Source organism: Zalophus californianus, chromosome 4, assembly GCF_009762305.2.
Source record: "Zalophus californianus isolate mZalCal1 chromosome 4, mZalCal1.pri.v2, whole genome shotgun sequence".
NCBI classification, from domain to species: Eukaryota; Metazoa; Chordata; class Mammalia; order Carnivora; family Otariidae; genus Zalophus; species Zalophus californianus.
Window position 1 is genome coordinate 38484203 of NC_045598.1, and position 14570 is coordinate 38498772.

Consider the following 14570-nt stretch of genomic DNA (forward strand, 5'->3'; position numbering starts at 1 on the left):
AAGAATGAACATTGTGAAGATGTCAATGCTACCTAGAGCAATCTACACATTCAATGCATTCCATCAAAATACCATCCACTTTTTTCCAAGAAATGGAACAAATAATCCTAAAATTTGTATGGAACCAGAAGAGACCCCGAATAGCCAGAGGAATCTTGAAAAAGAAAAGCAAAGCTGGCGGCATCACAATTCCGGACTTCCAGCTCTATTACAAAGCTGTCATCATCAAGACAGTATGGTACTGGCACAAAAACAGACACATCGATCAGTGGAACAGAATCAAGAGCCCAGAAATGGACCCTCAACTCTATGGTCAACTCATCTTTCACAAAGCAGGAAAGAATGTCCAATGGCAAAAAGACAGTCTCTTCAACAAATGGTGTTGGGAAAATTGGACAGCCACATGCAGAAGAATGAAACTGGATCATTTCCTTACACCACACACAAAAATAGACTCCAAATGGTTGAAAGACCTAAACGTGAGACAGGAGTCCATCAAAATCCTAAAGGAGAACACAGATAGCAACCTCTTCGACCTCAGCTGCAGCAACTTCTTCCTAGCAACATCGCCAAAGGCAAGGGAAGCAAGGGCAAAAATGAACTATTGGGATTTCATCAAGATAAAAAGCTTTTGCACAGCAGAAGAAACAGTCCACAAAAACAAAAGACAACCGACAGAATGGGAGAAAATATTTGCTAATGACATATCAGATAAAGGGCTAGTATCCAAAATCTATAAAGAACTCATCAAACGCAACACCCAAAGAACAAATAATCCAATCAAGAAATGGGCAGACGACATGAACAGACATTTTTCCAAAGAAGACATCCAAATGGCCAACAGACACATGAAAAAGTGCTCAACATCGCTCGGCATCAGGGAAATCCAAATCAAAACCTCAATGAGATACCACCTCACACCCGTCAGAATGGCTAAAATTAACAAGTCAGGAAACGACAGATGTTGGCGGGGATGCGGAGAAAGGGGAACCTTCCTACATTGTTGGTGGGAATGCAATCTGGTGCAACCACTCTGGAAAACAGTATGGAGGTTCCTCAAACAGTTGAAAATAGAGCTACCATACAATCCAGCAATTGCACTACTGGGTATTTACCCCAAAGTTACAAATGTAGGGATCCGGAGGGGTACGTGCACCCCAATGTTTATAGCAGCAATGTCCACAATAGCCAAACTGTGGAAAGAGCCAAGATGTCCATTGACAGATGAATGGATAAAGAAGAAGTGGTATATATACACAATGGAATATTATGCAGCCATCAAAAGGAATGAGATCTTGCCATTTGCAATGATGTGGTTGGAAATGGAGGGTGTTATGCTGAGTGAAATAAGTCAATCAGAGAAAGACATGTATCATATGACCTCACTGATATGAGGAATTCTGAATCTCAGGAAACAAACTGAGGGTTGCTGGAGTGGTGGGGGTTGGGAGGCATGGGGTGGCTGGGTGATAGACATTGGAGAGGGTATGTGCTATGTTGAGCGTTGTGAATTGTGCAAGACTGTTGAATCACAGATCTGTACTTCTGAAACAAATAATGCAACATGTGTTAAGAAAAAAGAAAAAGAAGAAGACAGCAGGAGGGGAAGAATGAAGGGGCATAAGTCGAAGGGGGAGACAAACCATGCGAGACGATGGACTCTGAAAAACAAACTGAGGGTTCTAGAGGGGAGGAGGGTAGGGGGATGGGTTAGCCTGGTGATGGGTATTAAAGAGGGCACATTCTGCGTGGAGCACTGTGTGTTATGCACAAACAATGAATCATGGAACCCTACATCAAAAACTAATGATGTAATGTATGGTGATTAACATAACAATAAAAAAATTTAAAAAAATAAAAAAAGAAATTGTAAAAGACACACAAAAAAAGGAAAGATCCTGTGTTCATGTATTGAGAGAATTAATATCAAAATGTCCATACTATTCACCTGGTAATGAGTCCTGTCCCAGTGCAGAGATTCTAGCCATCGAGCCTCAGCTGGGCCTAGCTCTTTCAATGGAAGGTCTGCTGCAGAACAGATCAATGCTTGCTCTGCTCTCAGACCTCATAATTCAGATATTTGGTTTAATATAGCCACAGAGATAGTCATTGCAAAAATTCATGTGATCTTGGGCCATTAGTTAATGCCAGGGCCCAATTTATCTCCCAATTTCATGGATGATGCTAATAACTCAACTCTCAGCCAATCAGCACAGTGGATTTCTCTGGACACAGGTACTTGTTCAAAGTCAGCTCATAATAACATAATCACGAAATGAGAAGCAATAGAGATTCTGCTGGGACTTCTGGGTGAGAGTCTCTTGATTTTTCCAATTAGACTAGAATTGGGCAGAATGTAAATTTTGCAGCTTCTACAGACATCTCGAGACCACATGTGGCCTGGGAAAGAGTCAACACCAAGCAAGTGGAATTGAGAGAAGGACAAAAACAGACCGAGTCCTATGAGCCCTATATCAAGATGCACAGAAAGGCTGACGTATTTCTGGATTATCTATTCACATGAACCAATTAATTGCCTATTTTTCACTTAAACTAATTTAGGTTGTGATTAAAGACTCCTACTTACATAGTTCCTGTGCCTTAATTTTACCGTGCATGCCTTGAATTAATTTGTCTAGGCCTAGGGCCTGCATTCAGTCTGATGGCTAAGGTCTTACCAGCTCTTTCCTGATCTGACCTCCCTCACACCTCCAATTCCCCTCCCCAGAGTTCAGCCCACCCATTTGGATGTTCCAAAATGGGATCCTTGATCCCTTCCCATCAACCTTCTCACCTGAGTCCTGGGGTATGGTATCTGTAATAGATTTCCCAGGACAAAGATCCTAGGAACATACCACTCAGTTTGTCTCTTAGGGACCATGAGAATAAACAAAACATGTTTCTCCTTGCCTTTATATGTCTCTTTATATGCTTCTAAAATTATTTTACTTAATTTAATAAATCTTCTGAGTGGCACCCAATGCTGTTGTTTTTCCTTGTTGACATGAGAGTTGGAGGTTGGAGAATGGAGTTGGGAATGTAAATTGATACAAACTTTCTGGAAAATGGGCTGGTAACAAGGCACAATAATTCCTTAAACATATTAGTGCTCTCTGGCCCATAAATTCTACTTCTAAAATGTCCAGATATAAAACTTACATAAAAGAAGTAAAAAGCTTTTTCACAAATAGTTTTATGGTAGAGTTATTTATAAGAGAAAACATCTGGAAATAACATGAATACACAACAATAGGATGTGGATTTTTATAAACCAGACTGTATGTAAAAGATGGAAGATACTAGAGCTTTCAAAAATAAATATGCCTTTAAAATGCTCATAAAATGCTCATGGATGTAGTAATTCAATCCCTAGTAATATATCTTAAGACAATAACCTAAAATGTAGAGAAAAAAATATATATAAAGGTTTATAAATTATTCATAACATCGAGAAACTAGAATTTAAGTTAAATATACAACATTATTGGCATGGGGAAATATTTTTCTTGTAATATTAAGTGCAAAATCAGGATAAAATTTTATATTCTACATGATCTCAAGTATGTAAAACAAAATTATACATGCCTAGAAAAAAAGGCAAAGAAGTAAATGTGTTAAAATATTAAACAGTGATTGCCTCTGGGAGATAACTGATATTTTCATCTTTATAACTTCTCTGTTTTTCAAAATTTGCACCATGGGCATGTGCAATTTTTTAATAGAGAAAGTTATTATAAAAAGATGGTAAGTATGTAAACTACATAGCAACATGAAGATTGTTTATGAAATAATGTTAAGTGAAAAAAGATGTATATAAAAACTTACTGTGATTGCAATTATGTAAATATGTTTCTGCATATAGACAAGAACTGAAAGGGAAAATGTATAAATAGAATTAGGTTTTGTATTGTGCTAAGGCTGTAGGACCAGGAGTAATTTATTTTTCTTCTTTAAAAATCTCTTTAAAGTTGTTTTAATGACGTGTATGCATTTTTTGAACCATCCGCTCTATGCATATCCACTGTGTTGCTAACCTTCTGGCAGTGAGGCCAGGAGTCATCTGGCTTGGCTTCACTCCTGGTCCTGGCCACTCTGGACTGGTTCCACAGGCCTCCTGTTGACTCTAAAAATGGCCAGAGGCACATAACAATGGCTAGTTTGTCCTCTCTTGTTCCTTTATTTTCCAGAGGGGTTGAGTTTACATCATGTGGGACTTTAACTGGAGACCAATTTCAAAGTGGTCATGTAATGGTCAGCATCCCCAGCCTATCACCATTCAGCATAGATATTGCTTTAACAAGGTTAAGAGGGGATAAAAAAACAAAACAAAAAAGCCAACCCCCCAAAGTCCCCCAAAACCCAAACCAAACTTAGGATATTTCAAATCAGAAACAAATCTAGCAGTGATATTTTTCTGGAGGTTTCTATGTTAGGAAATCAATTGTCTCTTTAAGACACAGCCTAGTTAGTAGGGAAGCCCCAATGACTGCGACATTGCTGACAATCCAGACTTTCCTTAACCCCAGTTAGGTGGGTCAATCTGAATCCCGTCTGGGAAAGAAGACTCCATGGGCCAATATCACAAGTGAAGTAATTATATGTAGCAGTAGCAGAGAAGGCAAAGGATTTAGAATCAGACAGATCTGGATTAGAATACTGACTCTATCACTTGTTAACTGTGTTCAACTGGGCAATTCACATAATGATGCAGCACCTTCATTTTTCATCTGTGAAAGAGAAATGGTGATACCTGTCTCATGGGATAGTGGGGAAAATTATGGGACAAATATATGTAAAGCACTTAACAGCTCTGGCGCTGAGCACCACTATTTAGATACTTCCTAAATGCTGTCCTTTTAGTCTATACCATCAAAGAGTACAATTTGACAAGAGCACGAAGATAATTCAACAGGGGAAAAACAGTCTTTTCAACAAATGGTGCTGGGAAAACTGAACACATTCAAAAGAGGTAAGCTGGAATCCTACCTCACATCATATAAAAAAATTAACTCACAAGAGTACATCTTTGTGACCTTGGGTTAGGTAATGTTTTCTAAGACATACCAAAAGTATAAGTAACAAAAAGGAAAAAAATAGGTAAATTGAACTTCATCACAATTAAAAACTTTTTTTTGCTCAAAAGAACATCTGGTAGGTGAAAAGACAATCCATGGAACAGGAAAAAATATTTGCAAATCATATATCTGATAAAAGACCTTGTATTCAGAATATAAATTTTAAAACTCTTATAATTTAATAATAAAAAGGCAAATATAACTTAGTTAAAATGAGTGAGAAAAATAGTTTGACTAAACATTTCTCCAAAGGAGATATATAAATGGCCAAAAAGCACATGAAAATATGCTCAACATCATTAGCCATTAGGGACATGGAAATCAAAACTACAATGAGATACCACTTCACCCCCACTACGATGACTATAATCAAGAGACAGATAATAAGTGTCAGAGAGGATGTGGAGAAATTGGATGTGTCCTACATTGCTGATAAGAATGGAAAATGGTACAGCTATTTTGGAAAACAGTTTGGCAGTTCCTCAAAATGTATATCCTAACACTTACCATAAGACCCAACAATTCTATTCCTAAGGTTTATATCCAAGAGAACTAAAAACATATGTCTACATAAAGACTTAAACACAAATGCTCATAGCAGTATTATTCATAATAGACAAAAAATGGAAACAAAATATCCATCAATAGATGAATAAACAAATTGTGGTACATCCATATAATGAAATACTATTCAGCAATAAAAAAGAATGAAGTACTGACACATGCTACAATATGGATGAACCTGAAATTATTATGCTAAGTGGAAAAATCCAGTCAAGAAAGGCCACATATTGTACAATTCCATTTATATGAAATGTCCAGAATAGGCAAATTCAGAAAGACAGTAGATTAGTGGTTTCCAGAACATGGGGGAAGGCAGAAATAGGGAGCGACTATTAACAGTTTCTTTTTGGGGTGGTGATAATGTTCTTGAATTAGTGATGATGGTTATACAACTCTGTGAATATACTGAAAACCACTAAATGATGCATTTTAAAAATGGATTTGATGGCATGTGAATTAAATCTCAATAAAAACATTATTTTTTTTAAAAAAAGGTATGACCCGCACTTTTAGCTTTTTGATGGGAATATGAAAATCTTTCTGGAAGTATGATTAAGGAATCATTGCCAATTATTCTAGTTCTCCTCACTGTAGCCCCTCAACCCTGTGGGAACCCTGTTGAATTTAGGAGTGTGCATGTGACTTGCTTTGACCAAGGAAATGCGGGCAGAAGTGACCCCTTCCAAATTTTTTTTAAGAGAAAGTACATGGTTCACCATCTCTCCCTTTCCCTCTGCCATGGTAACCCATATGGCAGGTGCTGCAATCTCACATATTCTCCTGGCACTTCTTTGTGCACATGTTGAATAATGTCCAATTGCCAACACCTGCAACTCTATCCTGAGAGCTTTCTTTGGCCATTGGAATCTGCTATGTCCATACTCGGAGCAGATTGGAAGTGTCAGGGAATTAACACACCCATTCTCACTCTCACTCTCACTCCTTTGTCCTCAGGCTTATTTTCCACACTGACTTCCAGGGTTCTCCAGTTTGATTATGTTCCAGTTGCCTTTAGTGGTAGCTTGCTTGATAATGAACCTTTCTTGGCTTTCTTCTTTTCCTCCTATTTCCTGTATTACCTTCCAAGGTCTCTGGGATAATCTCCCAAATAAATGTCTTGCACTGAAATCTTTGTCTCAAGGTCTTCTTCTTAGGGAACCCAAATTAAAACACCCAGATATGTTCCAAACAGAGACTGCTTGGTCTGGGTGCTAGAGTAAAGATGATGTAAAGCAGAGCTGATGCCAATCCATGAGGGACATATACCAAAAGTGAGAAATAAGCCTTTGTTTTTTAAGCTGCTGCAATTTTGATGTCATTGTTACTTCAGTGTAATGCAGCTTGTCATGACTAGTGAACTATGTACACCTTTCCTCAGTAATTCTCATTCTAGGTATTTTTCCTAAAGAAATAATTAGAGATACATACAAAGATCTTTATATAAGATGTTCACTGTGGTGTTATTTATAATTAAATAATTGGGTACAATTTAATATACAACAGTAGAGTTACAATAGAATGCTTTTCAACTATATGAAATTTCTTCTTAAAGAATATTTAATAACATTGAGAAATGTTAATACTACATTCAAGTGAAACAGTTTACATAGTATCATCTGAATTTTATTTTTTATTTATTTATTTTTTAAATTACATATATATTTGTATATACATGTATATACATGTGCAAAAATAACAATCTCTCTTCTCAGTCTGGTATTAGGGGTTTTACTTGTATAGGTGAAAAGTGTTTCTTCATGTTATCTCCCTTTTACTGAAGAGGTTATAGAATTATAGAATAAACTTTTTAAAAGTAAAGAAGAAACCATAGTTGGATTTTCGGTCAAATGGCTAAATAAGTTCATGCTTCAATAAGCCTGTTCATTCCCATCAAATAGTAATATTGGATAACATATGAACAAAGAAATGAAAATATATATTTGGGCTCTGTTGTGAGAGGGATATCTCCACAAAGCTGAAATGTACAGAAATGTGAAAGGTAAGTTTTCCCAAGGCTACTTGCTTGCTGAGGTCTGAACATAGAAGCAGGAAGTAGCAGCTGAAGTTTGCCTCCTATGAGATAACAGAGGCTAAAAGTATTTTGGAACACGAGGATCAGAAACAAGATCTTCTGCTTAGAGCCCTAGGGTGGGGCTCTCATGTCTTGAAAGGAGCCTAGGGAAAAAAAAGGCAACTGCTGCACAACTTTCTGGCAGATAGCCCCTGTGCATTGTAGGCCTAGAGAGGTGAGGAATATAGACAGAGAAAACAGAAGCAATGCCAAACTATCCTGCTGACATTTTGTCACTGGATCCAATATATCCCCATTTTTTACCAGGTCCAATACTGAAGATGTGGGTAGATTTAACAACAAAAACCACCACACAGGGAGCTGTGAGGACAGCAGGGATTGGGGGGGGGGGTCGGAGATGAGGAAAGAGAAAACCAGAAAACTTCCTCTTCAGTGATCTTACAAATTAAAATTTCAAAATGCATGAAGAAATAAATGCTAAAAATGATACTAAACAAAATTAACAATTATAACTTGAATTCTCTCCAGACAAAACTTATTTTATAGAACAGTCAGAGGTTTTAAAATAAGCATATTGAGGATGTTCAGAGAAACAAATGAAGGCATTAAAACAGAATAAGAAATTATGAAACAGAATAGGCAGAAATAAAATAAGAACAGGTGGATATGAACAAAATTAGAAATCTTGGAAATTAAAAATATATAGTCATTGAAATATTGAAAAAGACACGGAAAAAAGTTTAGACTAGACATGGTTGAAAAGTGAATTTATAAATGCAAGTTACTTGTAGGGACCTCAGAATCAGTGCAGTAAGGCAAAATTATAAAAAGTTATGAAAAATCAGTTAATAGCCATGGAGGGCCACTTGAGAGAATCCAACAGTCACCTAATAGAAATTCTTGGAGAAGAAAGCCCGAGGGATAAGGGAAAAGCAATATTTGAAGAGAAACAAAATTTGCCAATAATTTCTCAGAATTAAAGAAAGACATAGATTCTCAGGTAGAAGTATACTCAGAGTACCAGGCAGGGTAAATAGAAATAAATTCACACCTACATACATCAAAGTGAAAAATACAGAACGTTAAGATTAAAAAACAATCTTGATACCTATCAAAATAAAGATAAGTTATCAAAAACAAATAATGGAAGACTTTTCATCAACAACTATGTATGTCAGAAAACAATTTTTGAAAATCTTCAAGGTACAAAGGAACATCTTCCTCAAACTAAAATTTATACCTAGCCAAACTATTATTCCAGAGGAAGTCAAAATAAGGACAGGTATAGATTAAGAGGATTGCCCAAGGACTCTCACTAAAATAGCTATTAAAATATTCACTTTAATAAGGTAACACAGGAAATCTTGGGATATAATAAGCGGGAGAACACAAAATGTCATATACTGTGCAGGAAAAGTAAATTAGCTCAGTGCTATTACTAACTCATTGTTTTTCTTTTTTGTAACAGTTTAACTTTTAAGTTTAACTTAAAAGTCTAAATAATAATAACTAGGTGGTGACAGGGCAGTGTTCAAAAGGTGGTTAAAACATGTTTACATATGGATAACCCATTGTGTCAGCACCATACCACAACTATTCTTTTTTTTTTTTTTTACAGGTTATTTATTTATTTGAGTAATCTCTACTCCCAACGTGGGGCTTGAACTCATGACCCCGACATCAAGAGTCACATGCTCTACTGACTGAGCCAGCCAGGTGCCTCAACTAGTCCATCTTCTATTCCACTTATTAAGAAGGCTAATTTTGTCAAATGCTGTAGATTTTGTAAGAAAACATATCATCAAATGTATATCCAAAGGGTAACCAGTTTAGGTTAGAAATAAAATCAATAGCATCCAAATCTGTAGATGGAGCAAGAGGAAGGCAGGTAATACATAAAACATAATACCAAAAAAGGCAGGACAAGAGAAAAAAAAGATGAATGATAGAGCACAAATACGGTGGTAGGTATTTATCCAGATATACCAGTAATTATAATAAATATAAATAGATTAGATTCACCTGTCACAATACATGGATTATTAGATTAAAAAAAAAAAAACAGGTGACAGTGTTTCCAAAAGATTACCACAAAAGGGAGAGGGAGAAGGATCTCTCCCTAGTAACTATAAAGATAATATTACAATTAGGATTTATTATAAATAAGACAGTATGGAGTGAATGCCGAGTAAGTATGGTAGACCAATGGAATAATACAGAGAGCTGAGAAACAGATTCTGTATATAGGCAATTGCTATATGACAGACATGTAATTGCCAATAAGTGGGAGAAAGGATGTACTAGTTGTTGTACGGTGCTGAGACAATGGGTTATCCATATGTAAACAAAAAATTAAATCTCTAAGTCATATTATGCACAAAGATCAGTACTAAATGAGATAAAGACCCCAAGTATGACACAAAACTTAGAAGTAAGTACGGAAGAATATGATATCCAGGTAGGGAAATATTTCTTAAATAAGTCACAAAAGCAAAGCTCATAAAGCAAGAGATCGATTAATTTAACCCCATTAAAGTTTTTAAAATCTTCCATGTAAAAGTACATTATTAATTAAAAAAAAAAAAAACACCCACACAAGCCACAGTCTGGAAGAAGGTATTTGCAATGCATATAAGTGACAAAGTATTGATATTCAGGATAATAAAGAACTATAAATCAATAAAAAGAAATGAAAATGGAAAAAGGATATGAAAAGTCGATTCACCAAAGAAGAAACCAAAGTGGTCAATAAACATATGAAAATATACTCAACTCCATCAGTAATCAGGGAAACAAATACTATAAAAACAATGGGATATCATTTCACATTATCATGATGACAGGTAAAATTGTGTAAGCCTGACAATTCCAAGTATTAAGGATTCAAGGAAGTGGAAACATTTATACTTTGCTGCTGGAAGTATATATTTGTTCAACTACCTTAGAAAATAATTGGCCATTACATAGTAAATTTGAAGATGCACATAATCAATAATTCCTCTCCTAATTATATGCCCTTATACACAAGGAGACAGGCACAAAAATGCTCTTTGTAGTATCGCTTGCAATTGTAAAAAATTGTAAAAAAAAACTGGAAATAGGCCTAAATTATGATCAATAAGGTGGATAATAATAAATTGTGATATAATCATATGTGAAATACTATATAGCAGTTAAAATGAATAAACCAGAGGTACATGAATCTGCCTGAATCAATCTCTACAATATAGTAACGATTAGGGGGAAAGTCATGGAATGCCATTTACAGTGTGACATCATTTAGAGTAATTTGTAAAAGAATACCAGTTATACCTATTATATTTTTGTATATATAGATATGGAAAAAACATTGAATTTATTATAGTGGTTATTTATAGGGTGAAGGGAGAAAGTTGCAATCAGGTAAGAGTATAGAAAAGTCTCAACTAGATTTATAAATTTTTTAAATAGGGGGACTCTGGTGTAGATGGTACAAATGGTAATACACGGCACATGATAATGCATGGCACAAATGGATATTGGTCTGACACACCAGAATGAGGCTGCCACCTTGGGGGCTCCAGCTGTCCAGGTCCTACCTGTGTCCCTGAGAGGTAAGTGGATCAATATTTCACAAGTGCATATCTCACAATATCACACAAAGGCAGCCTACCTGCAGAACACCAGTGTGCCACAACACACCGTTTGGGAAGCTTTGACCCAGGAGGTATTTTTTTCACATCTAAAAGTAGGCAAAATTATACCATTCCAAACTCTGGCAGTGCTTAGCATTTTGCAGTTCTACAGCTCTTCAAAAGGAGTACACTTAGAGTCACAATTACTCTGCTTGAATTTATGCAGCAGCAATTAGGAACAGAAAGAGCTAGTACAAAAGAAGTGCAGTAAACAGGGTCTGAAGACATATCAAGAACCCCCTCCAATTCATACATCAGCATCATCTCAGGGTGTGACCAGATGAGACTGGAGTGTGGAAGCAGGCAATCTGGGGTAGCATAGGTGGAGCAGAATAGTACAAAATTACAAAGGACAGAAACCAAATAGGTCAGGACAAAGATAACCCTTCACCAACACCTTAGTGGGGAGGGATTGGTAGGTCAAATGAGTGCGCCACTCCAGTTATGTTAGCCCATGATTTGTAATTTCTACATATGCTAATCATATACATATACAAAACATAGCTCATCTATAGGACAGATGAAACATTTTTCAAACCACTTCATCTCCGTTCTTCTAAAGTCCCAAGCTCAAAAAGCTCTGTCAGGTGGAAATACAGTAAGGTCACCTGAACTGGGCAGATCCAACTTACATTTGTAGTCACTGCCTTATACCTCAGTGACTGAGACCAGATAAACTAGTGTTTGTGCTAAGATAGTGCCTGCAGAAGGCAATTTCTCAACCTCTTTGTAAGCGAGCCACCTGGCACCAAGATACAGCATGGCAAGCTGGGTAAAAGGCAGAGATAACATGGTATGGCCATACTGGACACCAACATATTGAAATGGCCTCCATATTTATCAGTAATTAGCCACTCCTAGAGCCCCCAACCTGCCATGTGACCAGTCTGCCACACGTACCCCTCCCCCAGGATCCCATCACCCCACAGTCCAGTAACCAAAGTGTTAATGCCTAACACAGCAGGGGGTCACCAGGGCTGTTAAATATTTTGAACAGATGAAGATGACCCACCACCCCCATTCTTGAATGCTCACTAACCCTGCTGGCATCATCATCCTCTTGGATCCCAAAAGAGAATAACATCTCTTGTTGGCCAGTTTGGCCTCAAGTTCCCAAACCAAAATAAAATACCTCTCTGGCAGGATTAAACTACTCAACCACTCTCTAGGCTAGATGCCAGGGGTAGAGGGAAGAAAGGATCTTTTAATCCCATGGCCGCAGCTTTGTTGGGGAACTTGACTTTCCCCTAAAGCAAGAGACAAAAGTTATTTTGACCCCGAGCACAGAAGACCAAACCTGGTCACTTTCTCAGACTAGTCCCTCCTCATGAGCCATCCTTCCTCCATTCCATGCCCCCTTCCATGCAGTTTCCCTGTTCCCCATGATTTCAAAACTTATTTCTCATAAGACCAGGACAATTCCTTGACACTTAGGTCTATTAAATGATCTGGGGAGAACCTGGCCCTGGAATATGCAGCAACATCAAAGTAGCAACCCTGCCATCTGCAGAGTCAAGAGGAAGCAGCACAGACTGGGAGGGAGGAAAAATAAAAACTGCCCAAGGGTCAGAGGATGGAAGGAGAAGGGTTATTCATGGCGCCAAGAATTCTGCTGTTCATCCAGGGAGTCAAAGGAGGAGGGCAGTAATTGTATTTGCTTAGGCCACCAGGCATCGCTCTGGGAAATAAGGGAAAAGCCAAAGCAGAATGGCCGCACCTACTCACCGGGGCTGGTTATTGTCAGGAGGTCAAGCTGCCGCTGTTGCTGCAAAAGAAAACACATTGTGAGATCACGTAATTGAGCCAGAGCCAAACTGTGCTTAGCAGCTCAGGGTAGACACGCAGAAGGGATGTTCAGACACACAGAGCAGGGTATAAGGTGGAGAAATGGGTGCTCACTCACAATTCTGCACAGAGGCACTGCACCCTAGAGACAAAGGGAATGGATGGCCTTTTTGTTCATGCTTCCATGGTCAGAAGTGAGAGGCCTTAGAGGTCTTCCAGTCAAATCTATTCTATACTTAGAGAAAGGCCATAGGCTCATTCTTCTGCACCAGATAGTCTTTGTTCACACCGGCCACACTGGTTAAGTGTCTCATATCCTGGCAGTCCTCTCTGCCTTGGGTCCTTATGTCACTGTCACTCTCCTTACATTCCTTTCTAACCAAGGTATTCCTGGGCTGGTTTATTGTTTTTAATTTGCTCAGCAACACTATGACAATTTTAGTTCCTGATGATCAAACCATTCCTTCTCTAACTGAATCCTCATCTCTTTGTATGGTATACAACGATCATAGCAAATATCTGTCTGGCACACTGGGTCATATGGACGAGGCTGCTTGTGTTTGGAACCAACTGGCCCTGGCTAACCCAAGGGCTGAGGAGATCAATAGCTCAGTAGGCTTGCCCCACATCACAGCATATCTACAGGGAGGCTCTGTGCTGAATTGGATGTCATGGGAACCTGAGGATGGAGAAGTTGGTATTGGAGGCTGGGGGTGGGGCAGTGAGCAACTTTCCTAGAGACTTAAGTCAGGACTCCTTAAGCCCCAGATGACTTCTTTCTCTTTTCTACACTTGATTTTCCATAAATAGTCCTGGAAGTCTGTTTGTTTGTTTGTTTTTTTCTCAAAAGGGGTTCAAACAAACTCCACTTTGAGAACCATTGCTCTAGGCTACATATTGCAGGAGCTTCTGATTATCCGGTATTTCTTCTAATGGATTCTTTGCCATATTTCACCTTCTCTGTATTTCCCACTCTATCTTGCCTCTCTCCAAGAATGGAGAACAGCTTCCTGAAATTCTATTTAGGCAGAAATGGGAAGGCAGCAATCTTTTTTGAGCAACAATTATAGGCCAGGCACAGTACCAGGTGCTTTGATATTTCATTTCTTTTCATATTCTTGGCAATCCTGCAGGGTCAGTATTACATGAGGTTCAGAGAGGAAAATTATCTGCCCAAGACAACATCTTCATTAAATGGCAGGGCCAGGATTAGAATTCAGTCAGTTCTAATGCTGGCTTGAAAGCCCAAAATACGATACACATAAACCCTTATGATGGTGCCTGATGCTTAATAGGTGCTCAATAAAAAGATACAGTATTGATGCTGTTGTTATTACTGTAGTCCATGCGACCCTTGGTTTATATGAGCTATTTTTTCCTTTTTTCATAGAATTATGGATACTTAGGGGAGCACCTGGGTGGCTCAGTCGGTTAAGGGGC

At 37.9% G+C, this 14570-nt stretch overlaps 1 protein-coding gene across 1 annotated transcript in view; it reads right to left on the reverse strand.

Moving 5' to 3' along the window:
* LOC113933182 (BEN domain-containing protein 5) overlaps positions 1-14570 on the reverse strand; it is a 1542215-nt gene that overhangs the window by 312536 nt on the left and 1215109 nt on the right. Inside the window, exon 6 of the mRNA XM_035727241.1 lies at positions 13071-13110. Within this exon, the coding sequence (XP_035583134.1) occupies positions 13071-13110 (40 nt within the window). The remainder of the gene's footprint in view (positions 1-13070; positions 13111-14570) is intronic.